Genomic DNA, 17,878 nt, shown 5'->3' with positions numbered 1-17,878 from the left:
TATCTCAGCCACTCGGGTAGAGATAGTAATGACGTTTTATGAACTATTTTGTTTTGTTTTATTTTTGTGACGTTTCTCTGTTCAGCCTGTCTTAGCCCCCTTACATCTATTTCTACCTTCCAAGTTCCCAACCCACACCCCATAAGGGGCTATATTTACAATTGCCCCTTTACAGTTTCACTCCGAGTCCTGAGCTTCATTTGGACGTTGAATCTCGGGGCAAGGGCTGTTGTAATTTTCAAGGGTTCCGTGTTTGCGGGTCCCACGAGCTCGAAATCATAGTTCTTTAACAAGTGAACAAGGATGAGTTTCAGTACGTCCGATGCGTATCATCTACCGGGACTATAGGAGATATTAGAGATTCATCCGTCGATAAGGATGGATTAAGTTACTTACCATGACTTGGTAGATGCCCCCCAAAATGGGTATTGGATGTTGACGTCGGTAAATATCTGAACAGCATTATCCGATGTTAGGTCTTCTTCTAGATAAGAGCGCCTTGGATTGAACTACTCGGGGTTGGGATAATATTCCGGGCTCCTCATCACAGCATATTGAGGAATAGCCACTAAGTTTCCAGCGAGGATTAGAGTGCCGTCCGACAACTTAAATGGCCTCACAGCTTTGCGCTGAACAGACACTGTGCTACGACGTTAGCAACTATCTGCAGTTTTGTAGATTTAAATAAGGCCAAGTTGACTTACGAGAATCAGGGGGATTAAGTCTGCCCGACTCCCGAAGGAAGCTGTCGAGGAGTCGCACCCTTTGAGCGGATCCGAGTGTTGCTGCTGCTCAACCGCCCGTATGTATTTCTTGGCGCAGAGCATAAATATACCCTCGGTGAGTGCAGAGGTTGATTATCGCCGAATAGAGGGCCTTTAATGTTATTAGTAAACCTAATATCCATGGATTTACAGAGCATCAGACATTACCATGGGTACTGCCAGCGAAACAGCAAATAGCAATGCCGCTATTAGTTGAACCATCCTCCTTGGTCCTCGTTGGGCTGGGGTGAAGACATGATTACGAATTGGGTAATATCCACCTGCGATTTTAACGTGTTAGCTGTCTCCATTGAAAAAATATGAAAATACGAATTTTAAATCAAGTCATCGATTTGAAAATGTTGATCATATGCGAAATTCGATGTATATGAAGATATATGACACCCTCCCCCCCCCTTTTTTTTCTTTTTCACAGCAAATGGTATCCATCCATCCATCCCTATCAGTTCGCAAACCCATACGTCTTCGTAACAGCAATCCCGGACTCTGACTCATTGCTGTTCCTCGGCTGGATGCTTGACGAAGCGTAAATGCGGTTTTCGGTCTGGATCGGATATATGTCCTCGTACGAATCTCGCAAACGCCGGCATGCACGCGACGATAAGCGCGACGTAAATCTCTACGATGCTAATAAGTGCCTAAGGTTAGATTTTGTTAGTCTCTATTTGCGCATCGAGGTATGCTTTCGCTGCGGCCGCTGCTACTTACATGCACGGGTAAAGTTGGGCTGTAGACCAGGTGCTGTCTTCCGTGTTCAGCAGGAAGACCCGAAATACAAGACCTATTATGCTATCGACCACACCACTGTCACTTTGTGTTAGCTTATACGCGATATCGAACTGGCACGTGAAAAGGTGATTTACTGACGCGAGGGCGGTGCCAAAGATGGCGATCAGATGCAGGCGCTTGGTTTTGTTTATGTTCAGTTTTAATTCAGTTAAAGGATTATTATACAAAATATATTCTTCTATGATGAGGGATGAAGATATGAAACACAGACTACCTTAGATACCTATATTTTGGCTTTTCCTATAATGACTCTGTATGAAGTAACTCCTCAGTATGTAACCACGACAAACTGGTAATATTACTCCCAATTGGCGAGAATGGTCTCCTTTCCATTCAGCCCGGTATACTTCACAGTATCTTTCCATAAGATAGATCGCTTCTTGGGATCCCTTGCTTCGGCAGCCATATCCCTTAGCTCCTCACCATTTAAGTAGAGCGCTTTTGGCCTCTCGCCTATAGTTGGGTTCGAGTCGAACGCGGCCGTTACGATGTCTCTGGCGGACTTCGTAACAGTGCGGTTGGTCCCGTTCGGCCAGAGCCATGTCAGAATTACCACCAACCAGGGCATGATATACGTCCAAAGCCCGGTTATCCTCCAGTCACCTCGGCGAACAAGGTAAGTAGGGGTTGAGCCAGGGTCGATACCAAGGACAGAAATATCTTTTAGAACAGGGTCTGCGTCGATCCGGCGCTGGAGTTCCGGTCTATCAAAGTCGTATGTAAGCTTTGACATATAGATTGGAGCATCAGGGGTAAGACAGAGATATAGTGGGCACATACATCATCATTACTTGACACAGCTTAGCTGCGCCATAGCGTCGGTAACCACCGCGGAATGAAGGGTCCTCTTTAGTTGAACTCCATGTGCCCTTAGCTATAGGTTCGGTGCTATCATGAAATATGGTCCGCCATTTCTCCTCAACATATTGTGCACCTGCGTTATTGCGCGAGTCTTTTGTACTACAAAACGCGATATGTATTAACGTCTCTTCCAAACGCTGATGATATAAAGCCATTCAATAATTAGAAGCGAGCCCCGCCCTCTCTGAGAACAATTGGCTCAGCAACGGAATACTTACTCGTGAGCGGAACTTCCGATAACGAGAATACGACCGCGATCCTTATCCATACTCTGGAGTAGCATCAAGGTTAACAGCCAGTGGCCCAGGTAGGATGCGGCAAAGCTCGTGTCGAAGCCTTCGGGAGTCCACGTCTGTTCCTCAAACTCCAGGTACGCTGCGTTTAGAATGAGCACGCGGATCGGCGGGATTTCTCCAGCTGCGACACGTGCGTTAATGGAGGTAGCTACCTTGCGCACATCATCTAGGCAGGTTAGGTCTAAGGATACAACGTCGTGTGAGTGAGGCCCAGCAGCAGGATCAGCCAGGACGGCTCGTAACCTCTGACATGACGATGAGTCGCGAACGGCGTACAGACCGTGGTAGGCAACAAGGTCCGGCTGGGACAAAATCCTGCGCACCACGGCAAGTCCAATGCCACCGTTTGCACCTGTCAAGATGATAGTACCTTTTCCAGACATTTTGGTGCCGAGTATTCGACTGAGATAACTTCACTAAAGGGGGTAAGCGCGGCAGTTGACAAAAAAAAAGACGAACTGAATGAAGTCTTGGAGACGAGTTGCACAATAAAGAACATAGATCATAACTTGGATGCTATTGTAACAAGGTAAGAAGAGAAGAAAAAAAGAAAGAAAAGGGTTGCTGTAGGAACGAATTACCAAGAAGTTGTTAAGGTACCTCCTAACCCCTAACCTAATGTACAATATGCAGTTGGTAGATAATTGGTAATGTGTAACATGTGCTAAGAGGTAAACTGGAAATGAATGTAACTTCACAGCCTTGGAGGCTTACAGATGCAGATGAAGATATGAGGTACTAAAGAGATACCCACCCCATTTTACTTTAGGTTAGGTACCTATTAAAATAATCAATCTGCGTCGTTCGCATTTTCTTTTCTAGACGGCTGTGGTGTGACCGACCGTTTTGTTTACCTGATCATCTGTTTACCTGGTACTGTATCTGGCGATGTGCAGTACCGTGGAGGTGGTAAAAGGTGGGAGGTACAATACCTGGGGTACCTAAGATGCTGATCAATCGGGCTTCAGCAGACATCTAACAAACAACGTAGAAGGTACCTAACATTCAATATATATGAAAAAACAACTCCTTAAAAATCACGGGTAGGTCTTTCATGTGATAGAATACCTGGTATTATGCTTAGAGCAACCAATACTACCTACATACCATTATTTTACCTATTATATCACAGCCCCATGCCGCTTAAGCTCGGCCAAGGCTATCCCATATGCCATTGCTAGCTTAGTCTCGGCGGAACTCTCTAACTAAAAACGAATGAAACGGCGTCCCGATACGACGTAAGACTCGCCGTTCTCAGCTCCAGTAAAGCCCTAAGACTGTTCTTAGACAACCTAACAGACAGACATACTAACATTGGCTACGCTTGAAGGATGAGTTGGGGGACTTGCCGAGAGGGTCCCGCTATCCGCTACATGCTACCAACGTAATAGAGAACCGGACACTAGGAGAAAGTGGCGGGAGTCAGATCTAATTCGAGATTCGGGGATATGCTTGATCACCGGTAGACAATCACGATATCCTACCCGCTAAGGCAGACTCGACGTAGGCTAAGGTCGGTATCCAGAATAAGTAAATATGAAAATGCATCAAGGTATAATACGTAACTAGTAGTTGTGTCCTACTTAGCTAGTATGCCTCGAGTCGTTCCTAAGTATACGCTTTCATGATATACTAGTCTAGTTTGTCCTGCTCCCAATCGCAAACATTACTAGGAAGAAGCTATTATGGGGTACCAACAGTTATACGATCCTGCAAGCTACTCGCTGCGGACCCTATTCGCCGTGATCAACAATCATGTACTTCTACAAGCCCTGACCTTTCTGCTCGTCGCTCTGCTGTTACGGATACTATGGAGATTCAATATATTGCCATATCTACATCCAGACAGCCCTAAGGAGCCACCGTACTGGATCCCGTGTAATTCGGTGCCCAGTCCGCATATCTCCAGTCCAAGCCGCTAATGCCAAACATCTAGTCATAGGACATGGCTTCTCGTTCTTCCAAAGCGCAGATATACTCATGTCTAAAGCGAGGTAGGCGGGACAACTGCACAAGTTAAAAGCGTCTGGAAGCACCCAGTAACTGATATTGCTTGGCTATTACAAGTCGGTATTTCGGCAACAAGGAACCGTATTCCCTCACCGTCTTCGGGAATACCCTGTACATCGTGACCGAGCCCCACGACACCACGGAGGTGTACAAGAGCGACGACACGCTCTCCCTCGAGATGTTCGTCCAGGACCTCTTCCGGAGCAACGGGTACAGCGAGCACGCCCTCGGGGTAACGTACGCTAAGCTTCCCAAGGACAAGCCGGGCTTTGACAACCCGCAGGGGGTGTCGTTCAGGTCGTTCGCCAAGCAGATGCATACGCACCAGCTGTACCCCGGGAAGAACCTGCAGGTCCTGGAGGGCAACTTCCGCAACTGGTTCGACCAGAGCCTGAGCTTACCAGAGCTAAAGAGGACCTGCTCCCGGTTTTCGCTCGGTGGAAATGCTCCTAGTGCAGTGGTGCTCGGATAGATCCATCCGCTCCGGGGAGGCAGCGTACTTCGGAGACGTGCTCAGCCGGATCAATCCGAACCTGGCAGACGACTTCCTCGCCTTCGATGACCTCGGCTGGCAGGTCTTGTACCAGTACTCGGGCTTTGTCGGCCGCGAAATGAACGCCGCTCGGACTAAGGTCCAGCGAACTTTCAGGGAATTCCTCGAGGTCCCGCAACGCCAGAGAAGGAGCCGCCTGGCTAATCAATGCGATGGAAGACGAGGCCAGGGCTCTCGGCGTAGGTAACGAGGACATAGCTGTGTTCGACCGCGTCACCGTGGTCGGCGGCAAGCTCCTGCGCGAGGGCCACCGCATCATGATCCACTACCGCCAGCTAGCTGCACTTCGACCCGAACGTCTACGGTGCCGACAGCTACCGCTTCCGCCCGAACCGGTCCGGTGGCGGGAAGACAGTGCGTACGGGATGCTACGCGGCGAAGCCCGCGACGCTCACTTCCGTAACCACGCTGCTGAGGAGGTTTGACCTGGAGATGGTAGGCAATCCGCCGGTGCCGGAGGTAGATCTAGGAAGGCCGGTGCTGGGGATATCTTCTTTCAAGGAAGGTCATGACTTTACGTTACTGTTAGGTTCGCGTTGAGGGGTAAGGCATGAATTTTTAGAAAGATATGCGGTTGCCAGTTCACAACCTGCCCGTGGAAGTTAGTAGATAAGTACCTATACATACCCCTTGCTAAATGTTTTGTCTTTTTTTGCCTTTTTCATTTGTCGAAATCTTATTCATATCACTGCCAATAGCTTCGGAATAAAAGTATATACCCCGGTGTAATGTGGTTGGTTGCATTTTAATCGTGTTGTCATTTACTAGCATTCGCTCACTGGCCCCTTTTTCTATCGACCGCTGTCCCATTCCATGAATTTCACCTCCCTTTCGTAATTCCATCGCTACCTATTCACTAGAGAAAATTATCCACGATGGTTATAACTATGATTGTATGCCGATTTAACATGTCACATACCCAGGCAAATCATTCCTTTGGGCATAATTGTAACATTTATATTCCAGTACCTCATTTATAGCCTCTCATGACCTATGCCGAAACCTGCCATGTCCCGCATCCGAGAATATGCACTAACAGTGATGCAGTGTTCTTCTATAAACACTTATCCTTAAACTCCCATTGCCTTTAATACCGGATTCCATCATACCTATAATTCATACGCTTAACAAGAAATGCTGTTATTGGTTGATTCAACCGTCGATCAAGTGATCGTCCTCTCTCGACCTTTGCAACGCTTGTCGTAATCGTTCATTCTCTTCAGCCCTGATGCGACTTCGTGCAGACTCGAGTCTCTCAACCCCAGCGTTGATAGTCTCGATGTGCACGGCGAGTGGTATGGTCGAGTAGTCTGCTAGGAGTTCTGGGGCGGCCACTCGATCTCTCAGGTCGCTTAATTTCGTCTGAATGTCGTACAGGTCATGTACCAAACTGTCTAGTCGTTGAACCGCCGAGTTTCGTTGTGTATCGACTTGTTGTAGCAGGCCAAGCTGTGCTTTCAGGTTGTGAAGACGACGGTGATTAGCCCCTACCAGCGTCCAAATATCCCAAAACACTTCATCATGCTTCTCTTTCACCACGTTATTTGTACGCACTACATGCTCATTGATAACCTCCAAGGAATTCTCTGCTTCGCTGAGTATGCGCATAATTCCCTGTGCCTCGACAATGAGGTTTGCAATCTTGTCCGATACCAGGGCCGTGTGCTCGACGTACTTTTCTAATAGAGCACGCTCGTCGAACACCGACACTTGGAAAGGAGAAAAGACCCAATCGCTGAAGCGCGATAGCATGTTGTTATGCGCCTCGCGGTTCATGGCAATCGAGTCGATATACCGTGATGTCCAACGATTGATGCTAATGATGCTATCGACTGCGCCGCCAACATGAGTGTTGAACATTTGCAAGCCATTAGCACCTGCACGGACGATTTCGATATAATTATCAAACTCGTGGACCAGCTCGGCGCGAGTTGGCAGCTCGCTATATTTGACCATTGTACGTAGGTCTCGGACGGACGCTTCCGAGCGCTTCATATCCATAGGCAATGAGACGCCCTGCGCCGAGTCTTCTAGCACCTTCTCAAATTGGGCTTGCACGTTCATCAGCTCGTCAAATTCGACTACCGATGAACCGTCCCGTTGCCCCGAAGGTGAATCTTTTGCGCAGAACGGAAGGTTAGCTAGGGATACGCCTGGTATCCGACATAATGGTGCAAGAGGCGCTGAGACTGAGCTGATAATCATGTTTTTGGCCATTATGCCGGCTCCTATGATAAGATAGACCGCAAGGAGGATGGCTAGTGGCCACTGCGCGTAACGAAAAGCCAAGCGAAAGATACCCAGAAGCCAGGCAGCAAGATCAAATAGAAACCCGGGTATAGAACCTGTAAATCTCTCCAAAAGCGTGGGTTCTCGGGGTAATTCATTTGGCTTGTGCTGAGACTGTCGTGCAGTTGTATCGCTCTCTCGGCGGTTGCCTCTCCTTTTCACAAAATGCGACGCGTTAATCATGGGATGAGCAGACCTGGACGAACGACGACTGCTGCCTTGCTGGCTGTCCACTTCAACGGTGGGCATAAAAAATTCGGGAACAGGTGTTAGATCCTTATCCATGGAGGTATTTCTGGTGGAGGCAAGTGAAGGCTGGAAGGGAGCTCGCAATATGACATTATCTTCATCTGCGTTGTTGGCGAAGTCACGAATGCTGTCTTGAGATGCAATACTCTGGGCTTGGGATGACGAAGTCAGTTGAGACTGCTGGGACTGGCTGCTGAATATGATAGGGTTGTCGTCGAAGGGGTCCTGAATAACGGTAGTGTCGAAACTATCATTCTCACTTCCGTCAACCATACGCCAGGAATCCTCGACGGAGAGGTTGCCTTTGCGAGTCCGTACCATATTGGACAGAGACTGTTTTATTTTTATTTTTATTTATTTTGTTTGGTCGAACTGAGCTTTATAGATTCTCATAGCAGGTTAGGTTAGGAGGTACCTGTTATACGAAGTCCACCAGTTCAACTTCGTCCACGGGTCGAACTTGTATTTGTGTTCAGTAACCGAGTAAAGTTCGTACAAAGTGTAATATAAAGTTTATATTGACCAAATCCAAGACAAGGCATACAAGGTAGAGACAACAACTATTTTATATCAGTGCCAAGATACAACAGACTGCAAGGAGACTGCAAGGAGATCGTAGTTTCGAGTCCGGTCAACAAGGATTCGCGCACTTACAGTGACTCATAAAATGATTTGCAAACCTAGGCAGCTAGGTAGGCCTACCTCGAAAATTTGGAAATAATAGTGGGAATCAGTAAAGTAAAATTTTTTGTTTAGGAAGGAACGTGTTTGATGAAGGCGTGCGCAAACAGGAAGAAACGTGGTGGTGGTTTATCCGCGTTATCGTGTGTTATCGTGTATCGTGTACTGGCCGCGGATGACTTGATGTCACGCGGGGGGGTTTCACGGCTTCTGATTGGATCTTATATTATATTTAGCAATAACAAGTTGGGCATTGTCGCGCTAGTCAGCGTCATCGTACGGAGTACCTGGTACACCTGATTCGAGCCTGTCAGATTTGTCTCTAGGTACATAGGTACTACTAGTGTATATCAGAACTAGTACCTAAGCGCGCCAAGCTGGCTGGCTGGATAAGAAAGCTTTAGATCCCTGTCACTTTTCCACTCCCGCAAGCTATGGGCCAATAAATTATTTTACAGTCAAAAGTATCAATAATCAATATTTTTTATTTTTCTCACGGTCTACCTGAAACTTTAAAACCTTCGTCATGGTTATAGAGTAACCCAAACCGTACATCGGAGGCATGTTCGCAAGAAGGATATTGAGGATATACCCTCACGTATCCAGATGTACCATCCGAATACGTAGTGGCGAAACCCTTTTGAGGTATCCCTGGAATCGATCCTGTTCGTCGCATGCGACTCCGACTCCGACTCCGGGTCTCCCACCGAACCCCCCCGGCGATCACCGGCAACTTGGTATCCAACAAGAACTTTTCACTACCTCGATATATAGTCCCGGTTCTCCCATACTGCTGCCTAACGGCGCACGCATTTTTAACCGCCTAGTGGATTTTCTGCGAAAGCAATACGTACGATATGGATTCGAAGAGGTTATTACGCCGACCATCTATAAAAAGGCCCTGTGGAGGAAATCGGGCCACTTGGAAAATTATAGCGAGGATATGTATACGGTGACAAGTACGTCACCAGCGCGGAGCGATAGTTATAAACCTGGCGACGAGGAGGACGAGTATGGTCTCAAGCCCATGAATTGCCCGGGCCACTGCTTGATCTTTGCGGATCAGCTACGGAGCTATCGACAATTGCCTATTCGATATGCTGATTTCTCTCCACTACACCGAAACGAGATATCGGGGGCTTTGAGTGGCCTGACTCGAGTACGACGTTTTCACCAAGATGACGGCCACATATTTTGTCGACCGATACAGATCGAGGAGGAAATTAAGAAGACCCTAGACTTCGTGCGCGTCGTTTACTCCACATTCAAACTAGGTCCATACCGGTTAGCTCTCTCGACACGTCCCGAGGATCATTACATAGGAACTGCCGAGGAATGGGAGGGTGCCGAGAACGCTCTTAAGAGAGCGCTGGACGCATCGGGTCAGGAATGGACTGTGAACGAAGGCGACGGCGCGTTCTACGGACCCAAGATCGATATCGTGTTGAGAGACTCGGACGGCAAAGAACACCAAACCGCTACGATACAGCTAGACTTTCAGCTGCCAAAACGGTTTGAGTTGGGTTACTTAGCGCCAGCGCCGGAGTTTGAGCGAAGAGGTGAGGTTACAATGGACCCGGACAAGCTAGCGGAGTCTGATCTTGTAACCCCTGTCCTGATTCACAGAGCTGTGCTGGGCTCGGTAGAAAGACTGCTAGCTCTGCTTATCGAACATTACAACGGCAAGTGGCCGTTTTGGTTGAACCCGAGGCAGGTAATGATAGTCACTGTCAATGATACCGAACCAGTAGTAGGACTAGCCAAGATGGCCCAAGATGTCCTAATGGGAAGGGATGGGCCGGCAGACGGTCCGGTCGTAAACCCTTCCCAACTCGTAGTAGATGTTGACGATAGCCCACGAAGCGTCTCGCTCAAAGTTCGAGAGGCCAAGTCTAAGGGTTATAGCGTCATCGTTACCGTCGGCCCAAAACAGGTGCCAGAGGGCACTGTGACAGTGGACATGTCCGGGTTGGAGAGTAGCGATAGCGAGAAGAAATCGCAGAAGCAGGACATGCTACCAAAAGAATTATTTGCGATTCTAAAGAATAAAGCTGACTCCTATCAATAATGAACACCATAACCTTCGTAGGATTTACGAATTAATTATGCCGTTTTGAATTAACACCGTTTTTCGCAAGCTACGGCCTGAAATACCAATGTCAGCTCCTTAACTCTCAGAGTCATCTGGATCATGGCCTTTTTCATGTCCTTCCCGTCGCGTTTTTTCCTGCTGTTCTTTCTGCCGAGCTTCCAATCTTTCAAGAATCTTGACCGGTCTGGAGCAAGGACTAGATAGGTCAGCAAATATGCCAAGGTTAATACTAGGTAAGGGAGCAATGAGAAAGTAGTAACCTACTCTTTTAGACGCTCTGGGACGGTAACCCCTTGCGCCTCTGCTGCTTCTACTAGCTCACGGCGTCTAGCTAGCTGTTCTCTCATGAACTTGACTGTCTCCTTCAAGACATACCCCTCAGAGCGTCCGTGACCTTGCAAGCCGGGTACGAGCTCGCAAAGTCGATCAAAGCCGGCTCTGATAGCCTCTCTACGCTTTTGTTCTGGGATTATTATTAGCTCTACCTAATATATAGTTATGACACTCTAGACACGTATGATTGATAAGTTACCTGACGCGATGTGGTTTTGCTTCTTTTCCTCTTCGGTTAAGCGCGGCTTGTCGTCGTGCACTGTCGAAGACCCACCGCGCTCACCATCTTGTGGGGATTTCGAACGAGGCTCCGACATGTTTCTTGAAAGATGTAATGATTAACTATTCGATGGGAGACGGGAGTTTAGCATATAACGCAAATTATATATTAGATAGGTATGTATATATAAGCTTCCGTTGAAGATTTGATTTATTTAGTTCAGCTGGTATCGGTCCCGACAAACTCTGCACGCGAATGTCCAAACCAAATATCGGAAGACATGAGACAGGTGCTAGTTGAAGCAATGAGGTGACGGCCTATGGTTCTTGAGAGTAGGAATCCCCGGTGTGCACATCTTCCAGAGAATTGAAGCAGTTAAGCGCTTTTCGGGGGGGTTGGAAGAAGATTCGGGATTGTTGGCGATGTGAAAAAAAAAGTTGCGATTTCGAATAAATTTCCAAAGTTGAATAATAAGATTCTTATTACTTTAGGTAACTTTTGACTTCCTAGGAAAGCACATCTCATCCCCAGGAAAAGTGCATGTGACACTGGCCCCACTACACAATGCACTAGGTTAGGTACACAATTGGATGTACACAATGCCGGGACCCCTGTCAATCATCTCAATTCCAGCCTCAGCTTAGCCACGAGGGAGCTTAATGAAGGGAACTTTTTACAGGTACCACCCCCTAAACTCACCTAACTCACCTTAGGTAGATAGGTACCTACCTAACCTAAGCTTGTGACGCAAGCTTCCCCGGACCTGCATTGTGGACCCCCACCACGACTTGCTGTAAGCCTGTAACTCCCTTTTGGACTTTTTCTTCCAAATCATCAAAAAAGGGAAGATAGCTTCAGTTAAAACCTCAGCTTAACGACTATCCCCACTCCCTTATCCTAATCTTCCTCAAAATTCCTTATTCTTCACCACGCAATCCCCTCACTTATCTCACCTTCTTTTCCTTCCCCTCACTCCCCTCACTCCCACCCCCTAATAAAACCCGCCGCAATGGACGAAAAGAAACAACCTCCTCCCCCTGAAACCACGCCCTCCGACCCACCGCCAGACTACGAGACCTCAGCTCTCGAACACGTACACGGACAAAGCCAAGGCCTACCCACACGACAGCAGCAGCAGCAGCAGCTCCGACGGCCTCCGCCCGGCGCTCTGCTCGACCTGCCTATCCTCAAGTACATGCGCACGCACCGCGTGATCCTCGCCTCCGCGTCCCCCCGCCGCCGCGCCCTCCTCTCGCAGCTCGGTCTCCCGAACCTCGAGGTCCGCGCCTCCACCAAGGCCGAGGACCTGCCCAAGACAGACCTCGGCGCCTACGGCTACGTCTCCGCGACCGCCCAGCAGAAGGCCCTCGACGTGTACGCCGCGCTCGTCGATGAGGCCGCCGAGAAGCAATCCGAGCCCCTCCCTCCCGCCGCCACTTCCACATCCTCCACCAACAACAAAACTGCCGCCTCTTTAGAAGATGTTGAGTCGCTGGAGTCTCGCCGCGCGAGGAAGGACCCGGACCTGGTGATCGCGGCGGACACGGTGATCGTGACGCGGGACGGCAGCGTGCTCGAGAAGCCGGGGTCGGAGGCGGCGCACGTGCGCATGCTGCGGCACCTGCGGGACACGCGGACGCACCGGGTGCTGACGGCGGTGTGCTGCGTGGCGCCGCGGGCGGACGCGCAGCACCCGGGGTACGCGATGGCGTCGCACGTCGAGGAGACGAAGGTGGTGTTCGGCCGCGAGCACGACGGCCTGCCGGACGACGTCATCGACGCCTACGTGCGGACGCGCGAGGGCGTGGACAAGGCCGGCGGGTACGCGGTGCAAGGGCTCGGGGGGGCCTTGCTGATCGAGAAGGTGGACGGGTCGGTCGATAACGTCATTGGGTTGCCTATGCGGAAGACGCTGCAGCTCTGCGAGAAGGTCGTCTTTAGGCAGAATGAGGAGAGCGATGAGGAGGAGGAGGATGACGAGTAAGGGGGGGCGGGGGAATGAGGTGATAGGATTAGGGATAAGGATAGGGGCTAGATATCTGGACACGGTGCATATGTGGATGCATGAAAGATGACCATGCATGCCTCTTGTTTACCTAGGTATTTAAGAAGGCTTTGGAGCCCAAGTGTCGAACCTCGAATATAGATCAGGTCGTGCGTCGGCGCAGCCATGCCGAGGTTCAAAGCCGGCAAAACAGGCTCGGGCTATATCTACCTCAGAGAGGGGACGATATGACAGCAATAGACAAGCAAGCACGTGGCAGTTTTCGAGCCCCTTTTTACACTCTATCCAGACCAAGTTGATGATCTAATATACCTAAATATATACATTGAAAATATAATATTAAAAGCGTGCTATGTGAATTCAAATACAAAACCCAACTATAACCCTGCCAGATGACAATATAGGTAATTAAAGAAAAAGAAAGCAAAAACTTGAATATGTCATAAAAGCTCCTCTCCCAATCGTACATCCCCAGATCATATAATATAGCGCAATCTTGTGACTCGTGTTCAAGATCCAGTACTGTGTATCCTGTCCTGTCCTGTCCTGTTTTTTCTATTCTGTCCGCTTATTTATTTATTTTTCCTCAGCTTAACCAGCCTCCCCATCAGATGGATGCAATAGGCGTAAGCAATTCAAAACGCCGGGCGTAAAGAGTAAATAAAGTTGGAAGTCCATCCCCAAGTATGTGAAGCAGCGAAGAAAAAAAAAAAGAAAAGGAAAGAAAGGGAGTAGAAGTCGTATGAGAAGGTGGGTATCTCGATGGTGGAAATTCGTGAGATCGTAGGTTAGGTTAGGTACCTAACCTATATAGTAGATATAGTGCTTCAGTGTAATGATTCGTTGAAAACAACTCGTACAGGTAAGAACTAGATGTGTCGGAGGTATATAACGCGTGGTGTAAGCAAGAGATGACCCGTTGCGTGTGAGCTTATTACATATATATTCGGCGAGGGACCATGGACCGAACGATCCGCAACGAGGTAGAATAAAGTATCAGCAGCTCCGAGAGGGTAGACCCAGATGAAGAGTCCTATAGATTCAAGTCGTTCCGGCCGCTGAGCTGCGTTGTACTTGTGAGCTGCGACCAGTACTCCTTTCCGTTCTCGGGCAGCTCGTGCCCGTGGACGTTCCGGTAGTGTGTCCGTATGTTGTCGGTGCGTACGTGGCGGAACAGCTTGCCGCAGTACGGACACTCGATCGTTACGTGGATGTTCCGGTGCTGTCGTTTATGGCGGGATAAGTGCGAGCTGACGTGTTTACCAGTGAAGGTTTTACCGCACTCTTCGCATTGCGCGGTGCTGGTTAGGGATGGTATGGTGGTACTTGTCCTATTGTTATAATTAGATATATTCGATCATATATCAGGGGGTATGGGGCGTGACTAAGTTCTCTTACATGATGGATGTGTCGGCGCCGTTATCCATGAAGTTATGCCCATTGCTTCCTACCGAATCGACTATCGACGGCGTGGGCTGGCTACTGCTTGCTTGCGAAGTAACTATGTGTTGCCTAGGATGCAACGTGCGATGGCTTCTCTGAGTGTTATGAGACTGGAATAGGTGCGCCGGGTGATACGCCCCGCTGTAGCTCTTCACTATTTCCTCGATGCGCTTCTCAATGCTCTGGCTCTGATACTGTCCGCGACCTCGGGGGGACCTCCCTGGGGTATTTGTTGCGCCAGCTTCAGGACAGGTCTGCAGTATTATCCGAGCAAAGTCGCGACACAAATCGGGACTGGGTAATAAGTGCTGACGACGGTTAGTCTTCGCGCGTGGTCATGATTCGTTTGCACTTACTATTCCTAGACTGATCATATAGTCGGCAACATCTGGAAGTGAATGCAACCCGCCCAGCAAGATTAGTGATGATGTGGTCGAAATTATGGCTTGAATTATCGGATCCTGTACCGACTGCGAAACCAAGTTCCTCAGCGGATCAAAGAATAAGTTTTCGGTATTCTTGAAGAATAGTTTCTCGGTAACCATAGCGTTCACAGTCAACGGTCGTTTAGTCCAGCGGATGGATCCTTTGGAGAAAAGGTGAGGCAAGCCACCCTGGTTTGTAAAGTCTAATAGTATCATGTAAGACGCAGCTCACAACGCACAAAGTTAATATAGGTTAGGTTGGGTACTTACTGTCTATAAACTTCATAAAAACAGTGAAAGGCGTAGAACTTCTGAGAGACATTGAGCTCATGCCGTTTTCGTATTGCGAATAACCAGGCGACGGGGATAATCCATATGCTTGTCCCACGCGTTGATGAGCCTGGTTCTGGAATGCCGAAGGATTTATCTCGGTTGTACAAAAGGACATGTTTAAGTTCGCCGCGGGGGTGAAAGACACGGGAACTTCTATCCTTGATGGGTCATAATAGCTGAGCTTCGGGATATTCTCCATGGCGTAGCCTGTCAAGTATCTATCGTCAGGACCAGTAGCAAAGCTTTGACCCCCTGGTAAGGTCCATGGATTTGGTTCCGGGCTGGAGATAAGGGGCCTAGGTGGATATAAAGAGCTGTCGGTAATGGACTGCGGATAAGAGGTAATGTCAAGGTGTGTAAATTTACTGCCTGTCTCGAAAAGGGGCGTTTGGATGTGGGGTCGAGCAAGTTGAGCGTTCCCAGAAGATCGATCAGCCAACTTTAACCTCTCAAATACCAGGTCAAGACTTGACTGATGAGTCTGGATTATAGGAATCCCATTCCTCCACCCAGTAAATGCGGATTCGACGCTTCCGAGAGTGTTGGTCTCGCAGGTATAGTGAAAAATCGCATGCTGGACTATCATAATAGGGAGGATCTCGTCAAACTCGGAAGGTATTATATCTTGTAGTATGTCACCAAGACCTCGCAACCCAACATTCCGTATTTCCGTAGAGTCATTGTGTTTTGTCAACCAGTCTTTCAAGCCAGGCGGTATGTTTTCTTTAAGGCATTCTTGAAGCTTGTCACGATAACCGTCGATTTTCCAGACGAACCACGAAAGGACCCGCCATTGTTCCTTGTCCCGACTAGTAGACGAATTGTCCATGGTACTAGGATTCACAAGTGGAGAGGCTTGGAAGATGTTGCCCATCGAACGGTCGAATCGCAATGCTGGAAGGCAGAAATCATGAAGATGCTCTAAGTTGGGGGTAGTAGCAAATGCACCTAATTAAAATGTTAGTGATGGTGGGTTGCTAACCGGTATATCAAGTCTATACACACCATCCGATCTGTTTGCTGATGTGCGTAGAGAATCGAGAAACTCGCAAGTGATGGTAAATGAATTGATTTTACCCAAACTATTGGCGCCGTCATTCCCGTGCGGTGCCATTAGCAACGATGACATCGGATAGTCCATCGGATAGGTGTCCATATCCATTGTGATGTTTTTTTTTCTTCTTTTCCCTTCTCGGCGACGTTGCACTCCAACAGTGTCGTTTAGCAAATCGCGATACAAGAGCTGAACCAGTTGGTTTAGGTGGGGGGGTATGTATTCAGCCCCTGACGTCTCCGAATAATTGAATTCACACGGAAGTGCTTCGACAAGAACAAGTCCATTGTGGTGAAAATAATATAGCACATCAGGGGAGTTTATTAGATTTTTTAAAGGAAAGGTTTCCCTGAGCTCAGTCTGGTGTTTGTGAGTTAGCTGTCAAAAGGGTGGTGAACGTGTCCTGCATACCGCATTGTCCTGACAACTAATAGAGACTTAGCCACACCACTTCGAAGCCAGGCGGTAAGAAAAAAAAGTTTTGACCAGGAAAAGTAAGGGTAAAACTAGGTGATAATAGTATCCATTGGCAGATGAGAGAAAGAAAAAAAAAAAAACTATTAGAATCCACGTAGGTGCAAATCTGCCGTTTCTGCCTCTTCTTGTTCACGATCTAAGCAGGTATAACTGAGCAAAGTCGGCCAAAGGTCAAAGCAACATCATGTTAGGTAGAAGCGGGGTAGCTTAAAAATTGGCCTGGCCATTTGTACGAGGGCACGCTCACCAGAAACCTCCAGCCTTTCGGAGTATTACTTACCTACATCCTATGTGTGTAATGTGTAATGCGTAAGGTGTGTAAGTTAGGTATGTCAGTAACGTCTCAGCCATTGAAATTCGCCGATGATAACATATATTACATGTCACATCTTCAATCTACCTATGGGTATAATTCCGATTCACTCCTGGCCCTTGATAATTATTGCTTTACTACCTAACCTAATGTAGCAGTCAGTTCATCCGACTGTTTGGGAGAAGAACTGCTCGAACCCGGGCAACAGGGCAACGAGGCAACGAGGCAACCAGTATTGGGCCGCGGATGTAACTAGTGTAGGAGTATGTTAGGTACTTAGCTGAATGTTCTCGGTCCGAGACTGTAGGTATTGGGCACCGGTGCTTCTGGGGGTGGCTGATTGAATTCAGCTGTAACCTACTATACAATACAATTTATTATGACCCTACTAAAAGAGATATGCGCTCAGAACATTGGAACAACCTCCAAATAATGCCCGGCTATAGTAACATGACAGATAAAAAAAAAAAGAAGGGAGGAAAATCTTATTATCCAGTCAAATTATAGGGCAAGACTATAAGTTCACGGTATAATTGGAGATGTGATGTTTACCGTAGTTCCAAGGATACTTATAAGCACTATCGGAAAGGCAATGCGGGGACATATTTTAAAGAAACAAAATGGACAGAATATGGACTACTCGTAAATCAATCCTAGTTCCGCCTTGCGC

General features: G+C 48.1%; 7 protein-coding genes across 7 annotated transcripts; 3 read left to right on the top strand and 4 right to left on the bottom strand.

Annotated features, from left to right (window-relative positions):
- Positions 1-1,872: 1,872 nt before the first annotated feature.
- F4812DRAFT_453171 (putative short-chain dehydrogenase) lies at positions 1,873-3,114 on the bottom strand (the record flags this gene model as incomplete). The annotated part of the gene is made up of 3 exons (XM_047936444.1): positions 1,873-2,278; positions 2,355-2,534; positions 2,654-3,114. 3 exons carry the CDS (start codon positions 3,112-3,114, stop codon positions 1,873-1,875), a joined length of 1,047 nt encoding a protein of 348 aa, XP_047786371.1.
- Positions 3,115-4,416: 1,302 nt separating this feature from the next.
- Positions 4,417-5,719, top strand: F4812DRAFT_463116 (uncharacterized protein; the record flags this gene model as incomplete). Its single annotated transcript, XM_047938152.1, has 5 exons — positions 4,417-4,609; positions 4,668-4,725; positions 4,799-5,178; positions 5,237-5,321; positions 5,380-5,719. The coding sequence occupies 5 exons, from the start codon at positions 4,417-4,419 to the stop codon at positions 5,717-5,719; spliced, it is 1,056 nt and encodes a 351-aa protein (XP_047786370.1).
- Positions 5,720-5,933: 214 nt separating this feature from the next.
- On the bottom strand, positions 5,934-8,693 carry F4812DRAFT_444358 (uncharacterized protein). The gene is made up of 2 exons (XM_047935497.1): positions 8,487-8,693; positions 5,934-8,392 (listed from the first exon to the last, which is right to left on the bottom strand). The coding sequence occupies exon 2, from the start codon at positions 8,151-8,153 to the stop codon at positions 6,447-6,449; it is 1,707 nt and encodes a 568-aa protein (XP_047786369.1). The 5' UTR covers positions 8,154-8,392; positions 8,487-8,693; the 3' UTR covers positions 5,934-6,446.
- Positions 8,694-8,919: 226 nt separating this feature from the next.
- F4812DRAFT_444357 (class II aaRS and biotin synthetase) lies at positions 8,920-10,756 on the top strand. The gene has a single exon (XM_047935496.1). It carries the CDS (start codon positions 9,076-9,078, stop codon positions 10,579-10,581), a length of 1,506 nt encoding a protein of 501 aa, XP_047786368.1. The 5' UTR covers positions 8,920-9,075; the 3' UTR covers positions 10,582-10,756.
- Positions 10,681-11,255, bottom strand: F4812DRAFT_463113 (uncharacterized protein; the record flags this gene model as incomplete). Its single annotated transcript, XM_047938151.1, has 3 exons — positions 10,681-10,801; positions 10,870-11,068; positions 11,138-11,255. 3 exons carry the CDS (start codon positions 11,253-11,255, stop codon positions 10,681-10,683), a joined length of 438 nt encoding a protein of 145 aa, XP_047786367.1.
- A 429-nt stretch (positions 11,256-11,684) lies between these two features.
- F4812DRAFT_444352 (Maf/Ham1) lies at positions 11,685-13,501 on the top strand. The gene has a single exon (XM_047935495.1). The coding sequence runs from the start codon at positions 12,168-12,170 to the stop codon at positions 13,140-13,142; it is 975 nt and encodes a 324-aa protein (XP_047786366.1). The 5' UTR covers positions 11,685-12,167; the 3' UTR covers positions 13,143-13,501.
- Positions 13,502-14,196: 695 nt separating this feature from the next.
- F4812DRAFT_463111 (uncharacterized protein) lies at positions 14,197-16,526 on the bottom strand (the record flags this gene model as incomplete). Its single annotated transcript, XM_047938150.1, has 5 exons — positions 14,197-14,494; positions 14,562-14,914; positions 14,963-15,234; positions 15,302-16,312; positions 16,370-16,526. The coding sequence occupies 5 exons, from the start codon at positions 16,524-16,526 to the stop codon at positions 14,197-14,199; spliced, it is 2,091 nt and encodes a 696-aa protein (XP_047786365.1).
- Between the last annotated feature and the right edge of the window lie 1,352 nt (positions 16,527-17,878).

The sequence above is a fragment of the Daldinia caldariorum genome (assembly GCF_022478825.1).
Source record: "Daldinia caldariorum strain CBS 122874 unplaced genomic scaffold F4812scaffold_22, whole genome shotgun sequence".
Classification (NCBI taxonomy): domain Eukaryota; kingdom Fungi; phylum Ascomycota; class Sordariomycetes; order Xylariales; family Hypoxylaceae; genus Daldinia; species Daldinia caldariorum.
The sequence above is the reverse complement of the archived record's forward strand: the minus strand, read 5'-3'. Positions and strand labels throughout refer to the sequence as shown.

Excerpts from the sequence above, each read along its gene's own strand:
- F4812DRAFT_444357 (XM_047935496.1), top strand. The coding sequence starts at position 9,076 with ATGTTCGCAAGAAGGATATTGAGGATATACCCTCACGTATCCAGATGT.
- F4812DRAFT_444358 (XM_047935497.1), bottom strand. The coding sequence starts at position 8,153 with ATGGTACGGACTCGCAAAGGCAACCTCTCCGTCGAGGATTCCTGGCGT.
- F4812DRAFT_444352 (XM_047935495.1), top strand. The coding sequence starts at position 12,168 with ATGGACGAAAAGAAACAACCTCCTCCCCCTGAAACCACGCCCTCCGAC.